Source organism: Cydia strobilella, chromosome 27 (genome assembly GCF_947568885.1).
Source record: "Cydia strobilella chromosome 27, ilCydStro3.1, whole genome shotgun sequence".
NCBI classification, from domain to species: Eukaryota; Metazoa; Arthropoda; class Insecta; order Lepidoptera; family Tortricidae; genus Cydia; species Cydia strobilella.
In genome coordinates, this window is record NC_086067.1 from 4,341,756 (window position 1) to 4,362,455 (window position 20,700).

General features: G+C 38.0%; 1 protein-coding gene across 1 annotated transcript; it reads right to left on the reverse strand.

Moving 5' to 3' along the window:
* Window positions 1–2,575: 2,575 nt before the first annotated feature.
* On the reverse strand, window positions 2,576–19,674 carry LOC134753468 (uncharacterized). Its single transcript, XM_063689341.1, has 11 exons — window positions 19,639–19,674; window positions 19,068–19,364; window positions 17,176–17,313; window positions 15,375–15,513; window positions 13,391–13,551; window positions 12,147–12,192; window positions 10,741–10,846; window positions 7,795–7,939; window positions 5,487–5,653; window positions 4,992–5,202; window positions 2,576–2,773 (listed from the first exon to the last, which is right to left on the reverse strand). Exons 1-11 carry the CDS (start codon window positions 19,672–19,674, stop codon window positions 2,576–2,578), a joined length of 1,644 nt encoding a protein of 547 aa, XP_063545411.1.
* Between the last annotated feature and the right edge of the window lie 1,026 nt (window positions 19,675–20,700).

The window sequence follows — 20,700 nt, forward strand, 5'->3', positions numbered from 1 at the left end:
ATAAAATCGGGTGCGGACGCAATAATACCAATTTGTGACACTAGTATTCGTGTTTGGGGGCATTTTTTTCATTTAGAGCGCTCAAATATCACCATTAATTTAATTAGTGAAAGTGGCCAAATTGGCGTTTGCGTCCGCACCACCTGATTTGATCGGACAATGTAATCAGATTGGCGAAAAAAATTTCCCGTCTGGACTGGCCTTTAGTTCTCTAAAATCAGTAACAGACTACCGCTCCGCACCGAGACCTTGGTACGGTGCGGCGCACGTATCGATAATATTATATCCTCTTAGATAGTGTGTAAGGTGGACGCCGTACGTGGTTTAAGCACGCAGCTCTAAGTTAGAGCGAGAGAGATATTTTGGCCGCACCAAGGTCACTGTCTGGTGCGGTAGTCTGTTACGTTACGGCTTTAAGATGTGGACTCGATCCTAACCTGATTTCGAGATTTTAGAGTAGGTACGAAAATTGTCAACGGAAGCCTAAGTATATTTAAAAAAAAGAACAAGTGCGAGTCGGACACCCAACGAGGATTCCGTGCTTTTTAGTATTTGTTGTTAGCGGCATCAGAAATACATCTGTGAAAATTTCAACTGGCTATAATGTAGCTAATATTCATGGTTCATAGGTTCATGAGATACAATACAGCCTAGTGAGTGGTGACAGACAGACGGATAGTGGAGTCTTAGTAATAGGGTCCCGTTTTTATCCTTTGGGTACGGAACCCTAAAAAAACTGACTAAAGAAAGACAAATTAAGTATAAAATTTCACTGGCAAAAGTGGCAAATTTCGGACTCGTACTTTTGCATGGCTGGGCCTCAGGAGGTTAAATATCTACATAAATGGTTGAATGATAAAACTGTTGGTAAGATAAGTATGACTTTATTTGGATAAAGTACAACCGCAACCGAAACCGAAGACAATATTACAACAATTTTATAATTACTACTATAATATGATAACATATTATAATTAACAACGTAGGTAAACTTAGAAAGGTACGGTCCCTTATGTAACAAAGATATTGGCTGAATTTATTTAGATAAAGTACAACAATTTTATTATTACTACTATAATATAATATACTAACATATTATAATTAACAACGTAGGTACACTTAGAAAGGTTCAGTCCATATTGTTAACAAAGATATTGGCTGAATTTATTTGGATAAAGGACAACAATTTTATTATTACTACTATATTATATTAACATATTATAATTAACAAAGTAGGTAAACTTAGAAAGGTTCAGTCCATATTGTTAACAAAGATATTGGCTGAATTTATTTGGATAAAGGACAACAATTTTATTATTACTACTACAATATACTAACATATTGTAATTAACAAAGTAGGTAAACTTAGAAAGGTTCAGTCCATATTGTTAACAAAGATATTGGCTAAATTTATTTGGATAAAGGACAACAATTTTATTATTACTACTATAATATACTAACATATTGTAATTAACAAAGTAGGTAAACTTAGAAAGGTTCTGTCCGTTATGTTAACAAAGATATTGGCTGAATTTATTTAGATAAAGTACAACGATTTTATTATTACTACTATAATATACTAACATATTGTGATTAACAAAGTAGGTAAACTTAGAAAGGTTCTGTCCGTTATGTTAACAAAGATATTGGCTGAATTTATTTAGATAAAGTACAACGATTTTATTATTACTACTATAATATACTAACATAATATAATTAACAAAGTAGGTAAACTTAGAAAGGTTCAGTCCATATTGTTAACAAAGATATTGGCTGAATTTATTTGGATAAAGTACAACAATTTTATTATTACTACTATAATATACTAACATATTATAATTAACAACGTAGGAGAACTTAGAAAGGTTCGGTCCATTATGTTAACAAAAATATTGTCTGAAATGTAATTAAGTTAATTACATTTCAGCCACCATCTTTGTTACAGACAATTTACGCTCTCATTATAAAATTTTCGTTGTTAAAAATTAAAATAGGTAGGAACTTACCTACGGTACGTATCATAGTATCATATGTATGCTCGTGTGACTTAAGTACTAAAATAAATCGATAAATAATGGCTGAAATGATTATTATGGTTGGCTGAAATGTAATTAAGTTAATTAAATTTCAGCCAACATCTTTGTTGCAGACAATTTACGCTCTCATTATAAAATTTTCGTTGTTAAAAATTAAATTCAGCCAACAATTAAATTAAAAAAACTTACATTTTAAGTTCATCAAATATTAAGTTTAAAGATGTGAACACACAAAACCGATCACTAAACTAATTCAACAACATTAATCTTTGTCTTATTGTTATTGAATAAGTTTAGTTATCGATTTATTTTAGTTTAGAGAAAGATAAAACAATGAAGTACTTTAGTCACACGAGCATATATATATATGATACTATGAACATACGTATGTTACTAATGATACTTACCGTAGGTATAATAGGAGCGTATATCGTCTGTATGGCGGCGGCTAAGTGCCTGTGACTCGAACACAAAACTTAAATCTAGTCAACAAATTTAACAAAACGAAAAAATTTAACGAAATTTTAAATAGTTGAAATCTATGGTCTCTTATTCTTAGTAGCCCCAGACCGTAACTTGGGTAGTTTAGGCGTCCAATCCTCATCATCTACCTTCTTCCTCTTCAATTTTTTTTCAGGCCTCGGCACGTTGACCGGGTTATGAGAGCCACTCAGGGGTAGCTCCTCAGATATGTCCTGGTTAGGCAGCTCTACATCACTAAATTCTTTTAAAGGTGTCTGAAAAAAAAAAAAAAACTGTTTATTTTGATTTGGGTTAGTAACACAAATTTTCTTAAACTTAGTATTAATCAATGATTCCAAGAGTAAAAACCGAAGTGCAAGTAGGACTCGCGCACGAAGGGTTCCGTACCATTACGCAAAAAAAAACGCCAAAAATGAGCCCCACTTAAATATTTGTTTTATTTTATTTTTATTATTTGTTGTTATAGCGGGCACAGAAATACATCATTTGTGAAAATTTCAACTAGCTAGCTAGCTATCACGGTTCATGAGATACAGCCCGGTGACAGACGGACAGACAGACAGACAAACAGACAGCGAAGTCTTAGTAATAGGGTCCCGTTTTTACCCTTTTGGTACGAAACCTTAAAAACCGGACAAGTGCGAGTCGGACTTGCCCACCGAGGGTTCCGTACTTTTTAGTGTTTGTTATTATTGCGGCAACAGAAATACATCATCTGTGAAAATTTCAACTGTCCAGCTATCACGGTTCATGAGATAGCCTGGTGACAGACAGACAGACAGACGGACAGAGGAGTCTTAGTAATAGGGTCCCTTTTTTACCCTTTACCCTAACCCTAACCCTAAAAATAAGCCCGTTCATATAATTTCGACCGAACATTCTCGTTTGGTGTGCCTGGAATGCTACAACGCAATTGGTTGATGTGTTCGCTACACGCGCGCGATTGTTTGCAAGTCGCAACTAGTTGCGTTAGCTGCACGATTGGCTCAAATTCGCGTGACACCCAACATGACACCGCTGAACTGGCATTCTTAGTGCCCGTAAGGCCTGTCTTTGGAAAGTATAGTCTTTCGATTTCAAACGGGCCCCGAACGACTTATCCTTTGTCTATTGTTAAACTTCGTCTATTGTTAAGTAAAACGGCGCGTGCTACTACCTGTATAAAAAATGGATGGATCGCTTTAACCGGTTATTGAATTACGACTTTATGGTAATTGGAATAAGATTCAAAATGAACTAATGGAAAATAGTTATTTGTTATACAAGGGTGCAAAGTTGTATTTTACCCGCGAGTGTGGAATTGAAACACGAGCAAGCGAAAGGATTCTATAGTTGAACCACGAGCGAAGCGAGTGGTTCTAAAATAGAATCCTGAGCGTAGCAAGTGTTTCAGCACACGAGAAGTAAAATACATTTGCACCCGTGTGTAACACAAAACTTTTCACCTCACTATAGCGAGGAAAGTGCAACATCCACAGGCGTTAGATCATCTTCATCACTGAAATCACTCATTTTTTTACGATATTATAACAAAAGACTCTGGAAATTCTGTATTTTTACGTGAGAAGTTTTTAAGTAAAAATTTGACAATGTTGACATTTCTGACGTATGAAATGTCAATGATGCGTTTTGAAATTGCATCGACTCAACTTGTGCGTTCAGAATTATATTTAACATCATTATTAAAAAACAAACGTTTCTTATGGAACTTTAAGGTTTATGACATAAAATCATTAAATAAAGCTAAATTTGGTATTTTTTATTAGATTCTCAAACCATTTGTTTAATGATAATTAATATCAAACGAATCATTATTATGAGCGTTTTACGTTTTGTTATCTGTCAAGCTACTTAAACACGCTCCATCCAAGGTCAAATTACTTTCCCCACTAGTGGATAAAATGCGTTTTCCCCCGCTTGTTTTAAAGGATAAAAGACAACTTTCCGAGCTAGTGAGGGGAAAATATAATTGGAGGCTGTGGGGTCTCTACGGTTATTGAGTGCCGGCGAGTCGAACGCTACCAGTTTAGATTTTTTGAGCGTTGGATTAGCCCGCGCTCAGGTGCTAATTTATTATTATTCCTTTATTTATTTTCAGTCTTAGGCTAGGCTTTTTATTATAATTAAATATAATAATTATTATTATTATAGCCTTCATTGCTGGTAACTAAACTGCACATCATTGTATATCAGTTTCCTCGCATCGTTTTCTTGATTTGTTGTCCAGCGTGTCGTGTGACACAAAGGCCTCTTCCAGCTTCTTCCATTCCTCTCTGTCGTTGGCTTTTCTAGGCCATTCTGTTCCTCCAATTTTATTGATGTCATCTTTCCATCTTTTAAATTGCCAGGTGCCAATTGGAGTTACACGACTCTTTATTGCAGATAGTGGCAGTTCGGGGCCCATTTGAAGTCGAAAGACTATAATGAATAAGTCAATGGTACTAAGGCTGTTGGGTGACTAGGGACTATTACCATATTCAATTTCTCAGGTTTATTTATAACCGTGCCGAGGTTAGTTTCCCTGAGCGTGATTTTCTCTATGGGGCTAAGGGCTTCCTCGACTGGGTCTGACGCCTCAGTTTCGGCGAGCACACGGTCCACGATGTTGTCCTGCTCCATTTGGAAGAACTTCTTGCAGGCCAGCTTGAGGCGTATTGGGTTGATGTTTCGGGCAATGGTCAAACTGAAAAAGATTATAAAATAAATAAATAAATAAAAAAGTTATTTATTTAGGTATCAACCCATTACATTAAAATAATAATTATAATAATTTGTACATGCTACTCTATATTAATTTAACTATTCTAAACTAAACTATTATAAATTAAAAATAATTAATTTATATTATAAATTGTTATATAAATGAAATATAAATTCAACCATACCCTTCACTATTGGGACAAAGCGCAAAAAAAATAAAATAAAAAACATTTTGTATGGGAGGAGAGGAAAAAATAACAAACTCACTTGTTGCATGTGGGGTCTATGTTGGGCAGAATTAAGTGCGAGATCAACAGACGGATCATCTTGTTGGTGCTGACCGGTTGAAGGTTGAACTTGGCCATCAGCTCTTCGCCGCTGATCGAGGATTGGTGCAAGCACATGACCAGGGTGCGCCGGAAGATGCAGATACACTGAGCACAAACAAGCACAGAATAAGTAATAGTACTGCCGTACAGAAAGGACCCTCACACACTTCCTACAAACCCGAAGTTTGACAGCGATTCAGGGTCGAATCTATGGATGGTATAGAAAAGATCGCAATCTCTTTTGGCAGAATTGTTGCAAAAGTGACCGCTTTCAGTATGGATAGTATAGAAAGGATGCCAATCTCTTATAGCAGAATTGTTGCAAAAGTGACCGCTTTCAGCTTTAAATAATAGTTCCTAATCTCTCCGGTGGCGCTAGTTAGGCTCTGGGACATGAGTATAACATGAACCATATAAGGCAACAAATAACCCGACCAAATTACGTAGGTTGTTTTTGGTAGTATTTTGGTGTATGGTGACGCCGCCTAATTACTGTTTTTTGATGGACACTTTTCGTATATAGAGATTTGGCTCCTTTATATAGTCTCCATGGTCGAATCTTTCGGCTATTTAGGGTTGTCAAAATTCAAGTCATTATCTTATCTGTCGTGCACGCAATGGGACTTCAAGTTATGCCAACCCTAAAGGCCGTAACACACCATCGCACCGCACCAAGGTCATTTTGCGACGCACCCATAAGTAAGAGCAAGAAAGAGATCGCTTTCTCGCTCTTATATAGTTGCGCCGCTGGAATATTCGGCGGCCGGATACCGAATATTCGGCCGGCGGTCAGGCCGAACATCCGGTATCCGGCCAAACAGCTATCCATTGCATTGCATCTCTAAAATCGACAAATAAGTTTTGAAACGTAGAGTTTGTTTAGTTAGGCCAAAAGCAGTTTGAGATTATAGAAGTTACTAGCGACCCGCCCCGACTGCACGGGTAGTTTAACTAATTTTGACAAAACCTTTACAAATTATACATATACCCTTCTTCTTGAATCACTCTATTTATTAAAAAAGACCGCATCAAAATCCGTTGCGTAGTTTTAAAGATCTAAGCATACACAGGGACAGACAGCGGAAAGCGACTTTGTTTTATACTATTACTAGTTTTTTCCTGCGACTTCGTCTGCGTGGACTTAGTAACAGCAGCTAAAGTAAGTATAGCGCCTGGAAAAATTCTCATAGCAATTATTCATTTTGAGCATATTATGCACACAAATTAGCAGGCACTTCATTAATTATCTCAATTCCACCCCGCTTTTTACTTCCTTAAGGGATGATTTTCGGAATAAAAACTATCCTATGTCCTTCTCAGGGACTCAACCATCTATATGCCAAATTTCATCTAAATCGATTCAGCGGTTTAAGCGTGAAGAGGGAACACACAGACAGACAGACTTTCGCATTTATAATATTAGTATGGATGTAGTGATATACACGGTGGCCAAAAAATAAGTGCATTCCCGTTGCCAGGGAGATTTTGGGATTATTACTGAGCAACTTTTACTACGCGACCAACCCAAAAATCGCGAAAAAAAATTTGGCTGTTTCATACATTTTGGCTGGTCCATTTTCTATGGGAGGGTAAAATTTTTTTCTCGCGATTTCGTGGTTGGTCCGATAGTAAAAGTTGCTCAGTATAATCCCAAAACCTCCCTGGCAACAGGAATGCACTTATTTTTTGGCCACCGTGTATATATACTAAATATAATAATAATAATATAGGTATATCCATACTAAATACTAATATTATAAATGCGAAAGTCTGTCTGTCTGTCTGTGTGTTACCTCTTCACGCTTAAACCGCTGAACCGATTTAGTTGAAATTTGGTAAAGAGATAGTTTGAGTCCCGGGGAAGGACATAAGATACTTTTTATCCCAGAACTCTCCCCTCAAGGGGGTGAAAAGGGGGTGGAAATTTGTATGGGGAATCAATAACCGCTGAACCGATTTAGATGAAACTTGGTATGGGGATAGTTTGAGCTGTGGGAAAGGATATAGAATAACTTTTATCCCCGAAATCATCCCTTAAGGGTGTAAAAAATGGGGTGGAAATGTATAGTGTGGACCAATTTGGGGGTGAAAAAAGGATGGATTAAATAGCAGATTTGTTTAAGAATTAAGGTATACAAATTACTAATTCCACGCAGACGAAGTCGCGGGCAATAGCTAGTAATAGTATAAAACAAAGTCGCTTTCCGCTATCTGTCCCTGTCGCACAGACCGTAGGGCACACTCACCTCCTGCTTGCGTCCCTCCAGGTCCTTTAAAAAGGGACAGGTGGACTTCCTAGAGGGGTCTCTTTTGGCGCAAGTCGCGCAACAGTGGTCTTTTACTGGCGCCATGAGACCGAAGCATATCGCGTGTTGCTGGGTGTGGCAATAGCTTCAAAAAGATAACATTTATTCGTGACGATCACAAAACACAAAGCCCGGTTCACATTTATCTGACGTGTCGTGTTGTGTTGTGTCGTGACGCATATTGGTTTCATCTGGCACTGCCGTGCCCCCGCCAAGTCGAGCAAAAAAAAGAGCCACGGCCGTACCATTCTTTTCTCGAAGCCATTCAGGCCATTTTTGACGTCCTGTCATTTTTTTCTGGCTAAAGCTAGAACCCTGAATTTTCAGTGACGGCATAAATCCAAGGCATTATACGTATCAAAAATTAAAGATATCTAATATTGATACGGTTTTATTTTGGCACGCCTGGCACTGACTAAAATAACCGACTTGGTTTCACCATAGAGTAACTTATACTAGAGCGGTACTGTCATAGTAAATTTTGTAACCCCAGTAAATTTACTGCCATCTGTCGACACACTTAAAAACTAAAACTGAAGATTTATAAAAATACGATAAAATGTATTAATATGGATAAATGATTTTTTTATTTGCATTAATTATTTTTATGATTTTGAGTTTGACCCATGTTCTTTCACTGATATGCGTTAAATTGTTAAATAACAAACGAAACCGTCAACGCCATCTATACGACAGTAGGCCAAAGCTAGTAGCGCCCTCTGAACGAGAATCAAATTTTCTTGATTTTCGAGGCACGTTTTTTCCTTAGACTGTATCCATCTATTACGGAGTTATATCTATCTTTGGTTTCACATTACATCTCAAAACTTTTTTTTATGTAGAAGAATTTGCGTTGCGAGACTTGCATCTTTTTTACATGTAATGTTTTTGATTGAACGCAACCATATTAAATGTATGAAACCGATATGCGTCACGACACAACACAACACGACACGACAGATAAATGTGAACCGGGCTTTATGTACAGACAACAATAGCAATAAAAGGAATCATTAAGGGCCAGTTGCACCAACCACAGTTAACAGACTGATTAACTTCACGCAGCAGAGATCTATGAAACTTTCCATACAATAAAATTTTGCGAAGTCTTTAACGGTGGCAGACTGTTACCAGGCCCCGTAGACAACATGCCAATGCAAAGAGTGATAGAGAGACACAAAGCGATTCGATGGCGAAGCGATAGCGATTGTCACCTTGGCTAGGCCGGCAGCTCAGCATAAAGTCGCCCTCACAAACCGAAAAGCGAAAGCCAACCAAAAGCGAAGCGCCTGTTCTTTGTCCTGACAAAGAGATTATCTCATGCCGGAAATCATGCTCTCCACAGGGGCAGCGGATCGATGTCTCCGTGACTCCCGAGTCGACATCGCAATTGACCCGTCTGTAACATTTCGCCATTTTGACAGTGTGAGTAACAAACACTCACCTGCATGTGATAAGGCTTGTTCTGTAACGTTTTGCTTTTCACAGGGCCAGCGAAGCGATGTCTCCAGTGATTCCAGAGTCGACATCTAATTAATTGACCCGTCTGTAACATTTCGCCATTTTGACAGTGTGAGTAACAAACACTCACCTGCATGTGATAAGGCTTGTTCTGTAACGTTTTGCTTTTCACAGGGCCAGCGAAGCGATGTCTCCAGTGATTCCAGAGTCGACATCTAATTAATTGACCCGTCTGTAACATTTCGCCATTTTGACAGTGTGAGTAACAAACACTCACCTGCATGTGATAAAGCTTGTTCTGTAACGTCCTGCTTTCCACAGGGGCAGCGAAGCGATATCTCCAGTGACTCCGAGTCGACATCGCATTTGACCCGTCTGTAACATTTCGCCATTTTGACAGTGTGAGTAACAAACACTCACCTGCATGTGATAAAGCTTGTTCTGTAACGTCCTGCTTTCCACAGGGCCAGCGAAGCGATATCTCCAGTGACTCCGAGTCGACATCGCATTTGACCCGTCTGTAACATTTCGCCATTTTGACAGTGTGAGTAACAAACACTCACCTGCATGTGATAAAGCTTGTTCTGTAAGGTCCTGCTTTCCACAGGGCCAGCGAAGCGATATCTCCAGTGACTCCGAGTCGACATCGCATTTGACCCGTCTGTAACATTTCGCCATTTTGACAGTGTGAGTAACAAACACTCACCTGCATGTGATAAAGCTTGTTCTGTAACGTCCTGCTTTCCACAGGGCCAGCGAAGCGATATCTCCAGTGACTCCGAGTCGACATCGCATTTGACCCGTCTGTAACATTTCGCCATTTTGACAGTGTGAGTAACAAACACTCACCTGCATGTGATAAGGCTTGTTCTGTAACGTTTTGCTTTTCACAGGGCCAGCGAAGCGATGTCTCCAGTGATTCCAGAGTCGACATCTAATTAATTGACCCGTCTGTAACATTTCGCCATTTTGACAGTGTGAGTAACAAACACTCACCTGCATGTGATAAAGCTTGTTCTGTAACGTCCTGCTTTCCACAGGGGCAGCGAAGCGATATCTCCAGTGACTCCGAGTCGACATCGCATTTGACCCGTCTGTAACATTTCGCCATTTTGACAGTGTGAGTAACAAACACTCACCTGCATGTGATAAAGCTTGTTCTGTAACGTCCTGCTTTCCACAGGGCCAGCGAAGCGATATCTCCAGTGACTCCGAGTCGACATCGCATTTGACCCGTCTGTAACATTTCGCCATTTTGACAGTGTGAGTAACAAACACTCACCTGCATGTGATAAAGCTTGTTCTGTAACGTCCTGCTTTCCACAGGGCCAGCGAAGCGATATCTCCAGTGACTCCGAGTCGACATCGCATTTGACCCGTCTGTAACATTTCGCCATTTTGACAGTGTGAGTAACAAACACTCACCGGCACGTAATTAGCACCTGTTCTCGGGCATCTTGCTTGCCGCAGGGGCATTGAAGCGATGGCTGCAGTGACGACTCCGAGTTGACCTCACACTTCATGGACTCATCTGTAATATTTCGCCGTTTAGATGGTGTGTTTGAAATTAACTTGTAATGTTTGTATAGTATGAATTTTCTCAGATGATTTTTTTCGGGCTGGGGTCCTAATCTGTTAAACAAAAGCCTTTGTTTCTTTTAACAGAAGTCTTCAGCACGTGCTAAAGTCAGCCATGTCGTTTAAAAAGCAACTATCGTGATAGTATTAAGGTTCAAATTTATGTGATCAGGGTGGGCTTTTCTTTGGAGATAACAATACGTGTTATCTCCGAATGGGCTGTTTTATGAATTTTTGGAAATGCCGGGGCTATTAGCGTAAGCAGTGTGACCACTGGATAAAAGAAACAATACCTTTTGTTTAACAGATTAGGGCCCGAGCCCGAAAAAATCATCTGAGATAATTCATACTATATGTATGTATGGGTCTATCTTGCAACTCTTTTAAGCTAAATTAGACCCACTGCCCTTAGGTATTGTATTAAGCTAAAACTTCACATACCATGTAAGTATATAGGAGTAACAATGCAATATTATGGTACCATCGAGCTGATCTGATGACGAACACAGGAGGAACTGTGATAAAACAACGCAACCTAATTGTGTAAGGGCTTGTTAGAATTGTCTCGATGAAGACATATATATTATTACTTCGTAAAGACCGGCCTTACGAGCACTACGAAAATGACGACTCAGCGCGCTGGTGTAACTAAATGCGATTATGACTCGCTCGTAAAGCCGGTCTTTACGAAGTAATATCAAAGATAGATATAACTCCGTAATAGATGGATACAGTCTAAGGAAAAAACGTGCCTCGAAAATCAAGAAAATTTGATTCTCGTTCAGAGGGCGCTACAGTTTTGGCCTACAGTCGTATAGATGGCGTTGACGGTTTCGTTTGTTATTTAACAATTTTAACGCATATCAGTGAAAGAACATGGGTCAAAATCATAAAAATAATTAATGCAAATAAAAGAAATCATTTATCTATATTTAAATACATTCTATCGTATTTTTATAAATCTTCATTTTTAGTTTTAAAGTGTGTCGACAGATGGCAGTGAATTTACTGGGGTTACAAAATTTACTATGACAGTAACGCTCTAGTATAAGTTACTCTATGGTAATATATATGCCTATTGGATAAGTATTAGTTGCTTGTTGAATGAAAATAACAGCGATAAAAGCTTATATCAAAAATGAAATATTTGATCAAAAAAATATTTGTAACTGCTAATTTCTACATGTTTTTTTTACATAGTAGGTATTTATAAGTAGATACGTAGGTACTATTCTGTGTGCTTATTAGCTTACCTTCAAATGAATCATTTCGTCTATCCACTAGTTGTGTATCCGATGGCTGAAACAAAATAGATTTTTAAGACGAAAATGGATAAGTTGAAACCTGGCGACGGGCGATCGCAGACGGCTGGTTTCTATTATGAAATACCATTCCAACTTGGCGACACGACGTCGCCGAGCCCGACCGCAGAGGGCCTACCGCGAACCACGTTCGACGTGTTGCCTCCCTGTCACGCTTACGTACGAATTTACAAGTGCGACATAAGAGGCCGGTGTCGATTTTAGTCGCCAAAGTGTAAAATTGATAGATTTAGTCATTGAAATTGTACACCTTTTGTTACCTAATTGAAATAGCAAGTACTGGTTTCTATTAGCACGTCTTCTTATCTTGCCTTTTATCAGATAATTTTTTTGAAAACAGACTCACTAAATTAGTAATGATTTTTTTCAGATGGACGTTTAGGTAAACCCGCGTAAAGCACTGATTTTGTCGCTCTTATTTGTAGATTGCGTAAAGTTTGGACAGCTAAAAATGGTAAATTTATATTACACATATTCTGTACTTGACCTTTATCAGATTACATTTTTGTTATATGACTGTTAAACGAAAGGAAATGAAAGTTAAACGAATTCAATTTTCTCCAGAATTTACTTCAAAACAAGTGACAATTTCTCTGAAAATCGACTTAATTTCAACGTAATTTTGATACTTAAACAATCTACACCATTTGCTGAAACTATTCTTATACATCAAGTTGTATAATTTACCACCATAATTTTTTCATGAATTTTTAAAAACTTCCCCTTCTCTTCATATATTACCGGCGAAGCACGCTCGCGACCTCATTATTAAAAGGCAAGATGAGAAGACGTGCTAATAGAAACCAATACTTGTTATTTAGATATTACGTAACAAAACGTGTATAATTTCAACGCTGGCTATGTAGGTTCAGAAGGTTTTGTTTGAAGTAAAACACTTGTCTATAGTACAAGAATTGAATGAATTTTATATACAAATGCACGGTTTATATACAAAAATTGAGGAAAGAATGAAAGAGACGTATTTACATAAAAGAGTGAGACAAAAGATAACCCCGCACGGGGCGCGCGGGGGAGGTACGCTGGCACGTGCCGCGGCGCATCAATAAAACATTTTACATTTTTGCTCCAAAATCGACTACGGCCTCATAAAGGCAAAACGTCTCACAGTACCGCTCTATCCTCTATCCTATTATATTCTGTTTGCCCTCACTGACCTCAGCATCCGGTATCAGCCCGCGCACGTAGGTCCTGGCCACGAGCTGGTGGTGCGGCGTCTCCACGTGGCCGAGGCGCACGGACGAGCGCAGCGTGTCCGACACCGGGTCCGGGCCGGTACTCTCTATGAAACCGGGTGCTTGGTAGTCCTCGGGGGCATCTAAGGACATAATGGGTATATACTGTTTAATTAAAAATATAATTTTTAATACAGTTGCTCAAAAAGTGGTACTTTTTGTGGCTGCGTAGCGTGCGAGAAGCTCAATTTCTCGAACTAGTGCTTTTTACTTTTTAGTTCCAAACTATAGTTTCGAAACGCAGTTTTTATGTAATTTAGCTTGAGCAGGTACTGGGGCCTCACTCGTTACTCCTCGGTGTCGTTGAGCAACCCGCGCCGGGCCCGCGGCGGCCGCGGCCGGGGCGCGCACGAGTATGAAGGTATCGCGGGCTGCGGCAGCTCAACTATCAAGGGCTGTATACGTACTTTTGGTTTTGGTTTGGTTTGGTGGTATGATTCTACTAATGATATATTCATTTATTATTTTTTCGCAATTGTATTAAAAAACGTCGTTTACAACACGTGTGAAATGTCTTTTCACACTAGTTGTAAAATGTACTATTATTAGTGATATAAATGAAAAATAGGTGATGTGTAGACATAAACTAAAAAATTGTGACCTGTAATATCTTATTACCAATAAATTATGTCTATGTCTATTAAGCAAGGGCCTTACACTCTTTGATAGAGGAAGATAGTCTTATTGCGATTCCTATAAGAGTAAAGAGAAAATAGTGCCATGCTTTGTCTTTATCACCGACCGGGCAATTTTTTTTTGTCGGGTTATGGCATCATAGCAAGGAGGCGATGGCGAAATACCGAAATTTATAAGAGAGAAAGAGAAAATAGTTGTTATACAAGGGTGCAAAGTTGTATTTTACCCGCGAGTGTTTCAACACACGAGAAGTAAAATAAATTTGCACCCGTGTGTAACACAAAACTTTTCACCTCACTATAGCGAGGAAAGTGCAACATCCACAGGAGTTAGATCGTCTTCATCACTGGAATCACACATTTTTTTACGATATTATAACAGAAAACTCTGGATGTTGTGTATTTTTACGCGAGTCGGTGAGAAAAGTTTTTAAGTTAAAAATTTGTTGACAATGTTGACGTTTCTGACGTATGAGATGCGTTTTGAAATTGCATCGACTCAACTTGTGCGTTCAGAATTATATTTAACATCATTATAAAAAAACAAACGTTTCTTATGGAATTTTAAGGATTATGACTTGAAATCATTAAATAAAGCTAAATTTGGTATTTTTTATTAGATTCTCAAACCATTTATTTAATGATAATTAATATCGAACGAACCATTATTCATGAGCGTTTTACGTTTTGTTATCTGTCCAGCTACTTAAACACGCTCCATCCAAGGTCAAATTACTTTCCCCACTAGTGGATAAAACGCGTTTTTCCCCGCTTGTTTTGAAGGATAAAAGACAACTTTCCGAGCTAGTGAGGGGAAAAGGATTATGCTGCCATACATGAAACTGCCAATACATGAATATTTTAACACCTGCACTGCGAGTGCTGTCAAAATCTCTGCAGACTTTTCTTGGTTTGACTCTACAAATAAAAATCCTGTGTGTGTGTGTGTGTGTGTGTGTGTAGGTGTGTTATCTCGATTGAAACTTGTAGATGACAGTTTAGATTGTGAATAGGAAATCATCTGGAAATCTGTGGCCCGCAGTCTAATATGAGAGGGTCAAGCCACAGAATAAGCCACGCACCGCCCCGCCCCGACTCGAATTACCTCGCCCCGCGACACCAGATTGACGGCCGTTTGCCGACCGCTCAGTACTGTTTTTAAGCAACTTACTCACACTATGACGCATGACGCGTGTACAGACGTGCCTTTCACACATATAAACGCAAGTGATTTTTGATGTATAGCGTGTCCGCCCTGTGGTCAAACTTACCTTCATTGTAATAGATCCGTAGGGTTATATCGTAGTTAAGTGGCAATAAGTCTTGACAGTTCGCGTATATGAAGAGTGACAGGGCCCTCACGAACATCAAGGTTTTATTCTGCACTGACTCCAAGGAGCACCGCATTGACTTCATATGGAATAGAATAAAAATAGTATAATTTTATTATAATTTTAATTTATTTATCATTAAAAACCACAATTGTACTAGTGAGGGACCACTGCACGGTCAGCGCCCTCTTGAATAAATAATAAAAACTTACTAAACTAATATGTCACAAAAACACTTTAAGGTACAGGGAGCTGCAAAATTTCATGGACATATTTAATATAAAATCGTTTAATAAAACTATGAAAACAGATTATATCGCGTATTGAATTTATAATACATCCCGACGACGTCAACGTTAACGTTGGGATGTATTATAAATTGAATATACGCGATATAATCCGTTTTCACAGTATCAAAGATAGATATAACTCCGTAATAGATGGATACAGTCTAAGGAAAAAACGTAACCAGTAAATTCACTGCCATCTATCGACACACTTTAAAACTAAAAATGAAGATTTATAAAAATACGATAAAATGTATTTAAATATGGATAAATGATTTTTTTTATTTGCATTAATTATTTTTATGAATTTGACCCATGTTCATTTACTGATATGCGTTAAAATTGTAAATAACAAACGAAACCGTCAACGCCATCTATACGACAGCAGGCCAAAGCTAGTAGCGCCCTCCGATCGAGAATCAAATTTTCTTGATTTTCGAGGCACGTTTTTTCCTTAGACTGTATCCATCTGTTACGGAGTTATTATATCTATCTTTGATAGTACTATTTCATGAGTAACTATCGCGGTAACCGAAGACAATATTATAAAATCGTTTGTTTTTCTTCAGAGAGCTCATCAACGCGCTCACTAGCGCCACTGCTAAATAATTATGATTATTTAAATTTAACGATAGATATTTAAAAAGGGGGCCGCTATGTACTGTATTTTGTATTTATGTACCTTTTGAATAAGTACATCAAACTAGTTTTTATGTTGCTCGATTCGTCGATCCATGAACTCAAAACAAAAACGGCTGTTTTAACTATGGACGCATAGATTGACGAACCCAGCAACGTAAAAACTATTATAATGTATTCAAAAGGCATGCCTTGACCCCTTGGCATATCGATTTAGTTGAAATTTGGTATACAGATAGTTTACGGACAATTACGTTTAAGGACATAGGCTACTTTTTATCCCAGAACTCGCCCCTCAAGGGGGTGAAAAGGGGGGCGGAAATTTGTATGGGGAATCAATAACCGCTGAACGCTGAACCGATTTAGATGGAACTTGGTACGGGGATAGTTTGAGCTGTGGGAAAGGATATAGATTATAGAATAATTTTTATCCCCGAAATCATCCCTAAAGGATGTAAAAAATGGGGTGGAAATTTATAAAGTGGACCAATTTGGGGTGAAAAAAGGATGGATTTAAAAGCAATTTGTTTAAAAATTAAGGTACCCAAATTACTAATTCCACGCAGACGAAGTCGCGGACAAAAGCTAGTAATAAAAAAAGCCGCCCACCGAGGGTTCCGTACTTTTTAGTATTTGTTGTTATAGCGGCAACAGAAATACATCATCTGTGAAAATTTCAACTGTCTAGCTATCACGGTTCATGAGTTACAGCCTGCTGACAGACAGACGGACAGCGGGGTCTGAGTAATAGGGTCCTGATTGTAACCCTTTGGGTACGGAACCCTAAAAATAATTTGATTTGTTCCCATAGTTACCTTAGCGTTATTCCTGGTCTTGGAGTTTATGTTCAGCGACATGCCCTCAGAGTTGTATGTGTACTCAAACATGTAGTATTCCAGGAGATTCTCGGGGACGCAGTCGCCATCGTAAAAGCATAGGGCTAGCTGCTGGACCTGCGGAATGACAAGTCTTAGGTCTTAGGCACAGAATAAGTAATAGTATTATCATACAGAACGGCCACGCACCGCCCCATCCCGACTCAAATTACCTCGCACCGCGACACCAGATTGACGGCCGTTTGCCGGCCGCTCACTTACTCACACAATGACGCATGACGCGTGTACAGATGTGCCGTTCACATATAGAAACGCAAGTGATTTTTGATGTATAGCGTGTCCGCCCCGTGTCTTAGGCCTAAGCACAGAATAAATAATAGTACTACCCTACGATATACCTTACCAAAGATAGATATAACTCCGTAATAGATGTTTACAGTCTAAGGAAAAAACGTGCCTCGAAAATCACGAAAATTTGATTCTCGATCAGATGGCGCCACTAGTTTTGGCCTACACTCGTATAGAGGGCGTTGACTGTTTCGTTTGTTATTTATAATTTTAACGCATACCAGTGAAAGAACATGGGTCAAAATCATATAAAAATAATTAATGCAAATAAAAAAATCATTTATCCATATTTAAATACATTTTATCGTATTTTTATAAATATTTATTTTTAGTTTTAAAGTGTGTCGACAGATGGCAGTGAATTTACTGGGGTTACAAAATTTACTATGACAGTACCGCTCTAGTATAAGTTACTCTATGACCTTACTGATTTTTCTTTGTACAATATACCACAAATGATACGTAATATCTTGATATCTAACCCCAAGAAAGCAATTTTGAAAATAATTTCATTTAGATTTTATTTTTGTTTTTCAATATATTGAAATGAAATTATTTTCAAAATTGCTGTCTTGGGGTTAGATATCAAGATATTACGCTACCTGTACATCGATTTGCGGTTTTTTTATGCGAACGGCTTACACTATAGCCTATAGTGTAAGCCGTTCGCATAAAAAAACCGCAAATCGATGTACAGGTAGCGTAATATCTTGATATCTAACCCCAAGACAGCAATTTTGAAAATAATTTCATTTCAATATATTGAAAAACAAAAATAAAATCTAAATGAAATTATTTTCAAAATTGCTTTCTTGGGGTTAGATATCAAGATATTACGTATCATTTGTGGTATATTGTACAAAGAAAAATCAGTAAAAGAAAAATCAGTAAGGTCATAGAGGTATTAGGTAGAGATGCAACGGATATCCGGTCACTATCCGGCCACATATTTACTATCCGGCCGGATACCGGTTAGTTGCGTCGTATCCGGCTGGATACCGGATAGTAATTAAGCACGATATTTAAGAATAACTAAACGCTCGAAACATCTTACAACCTCATGTGCATTACAATGTACACTGTTTCAATTTACTTTGAAACTTACACTAATTTAATTAAGTAGCATTTCTTTTGTTTCATAAAACGAAAGTCACCCTAATCTTCTATACAACAAGGTTCAAATTAAAAATAGGAATACTTTGTATGGTGGGCCTTACGAGGATAAATAACGAAACAAAGTTAATTAACTAAGCACTTGCAAACTTACGACGAAAACTGTAAAGTGCCGCTATTCAATGGGCGCTATGTGAGAATTTAGTAATTTAGTTTACTTTCATCGTTCGAATGCCTATAACTAGAAACAAGTTTCAACCGGCACGCGCGATCTAATTTCCTCCATGTCAGACAAAACTTTTAGCCGGATATTCAGCGGCCGGATGCCGGATATTCGGCGCAACCGACGGTCGGTAATCCGGTATCCGGCCAAACCACTATCCGTTGCATTTCTAGTATTAGGTACTTACATATTTCTTATCGAAAGCTTCGAACGCGTTTTTCAACGCCGAACTCACAAACTGAGCCATATCATCCACACATTTCTCCTTCAACAACCTCAACTTTAGTCCCGCGAATATATCTGTATTGTAGCTCTCCTCGGGGAACACGTTTTTCAAATATGTTATGGTACTCATGGCCACGACAGTCAGTTGTTTCATAAAAGTCACCGAACTTGTGTAGTTTTCGGTGACTTGTTTTGGGAAAAATTTTATCCATTCCTTTTCTGATATTACCTGAAATAAAAAGGTGATGCAGTCGGGAGTTCGTAAATTTTGTTAGAAATATAACCTAAAAATGTTCAAGGTCATTCTCCTTTCGAAGTTGCTAATAGTACTTACAATGTTTCCACTATGAAGTACTAACTTATGTCGTTTTTTACTTAATCAACGTCAGTCATAAAAATTATATCAGATGTAGGCATGGTTATAGCTAATAGGTGCAAGCATTTTACTTTTTACCAACTGCAATACAATTTCCATTCCTAAAACTTATCATCGTGTTCAATTTACTCAAAATATAACAAAATATTGTACATACCTGACGGGTACCAACTTGGGTTGTAGTTGCGGACATGGTTAAAAGTTTATTTCAACCCGAAAACAATAAACTATTGAAATAATGCTTCGTTAAGTTAACACACTCCAATGTAATTCAATGAGAAAGAAAGTTTTTTTTTTCAATTGTTTCCCGCCAAAGCAGGATCGTTATTTTAAACCTCTTCACACGAGCTATTTTTTTTGTTCAAAATATCCGGTTCTGAGTTAAGACTTCTACAAACGTTGCAACAAATACTTGGCAAACAAAAAAAGAGTAGAAACGGAACCAATCTTTTTCTGCTCTTACAACACCGTTTAATCGTATTGTCAAAACGTAGTGGTTATATATAGGCCAGGAAATAAATGCCCAAAAAAAGGTATAGAGGGAAATGCTTGGTCTGGAATATGATGGGAATATGGGTTTTATGAAGGAGTATTAGTATGGCAGGATCTTCTGTATGACTGATGAATATAATTGAGAACACTGCGTTATTTATTAATGTCTTTATTTAATTAAATATGCAGGCACGAAAAGAAACACACAGAGAATGTCACTATTGTTTACAGTTTAGAATTTACCCAATTTTAAGATAGAAGGCACTGCACAGGATAGGTAAGTCTATGTAGGTATAAACACAACCACCGGATTAATTATACAAGTCAGTTTTAGGCTTATAGGTTAGTCTATATCACACACTTGTTAGTTTTACTTGATACGCACATTCGCAAGCACACAGTTTAGTAATGTTAGCATAAACAATAACAATTACAGTGAGTTATGTTATATCGAACGTAAATCTGAAAATACGACGCGCGAGCGCAGGCGAGCCGCGTGATGGCGTCGTGACGTGGTTACGTTACGGTTACTGGTTAGGCTTTCGTTCAACAGGCAACAGCGCGTGCGGCGCGGCGCGTTATGCATACCTATATTACGCGATGCGTATATTGATTTTGCGGCGTTGAAAGTTGATGCTTGTATAAAATATTATTTATTGTGGATTTACTTTATTGATATGTAAATGTTGCAATTTGGTTTACTTTATGAAATCTATTTATTCAAATT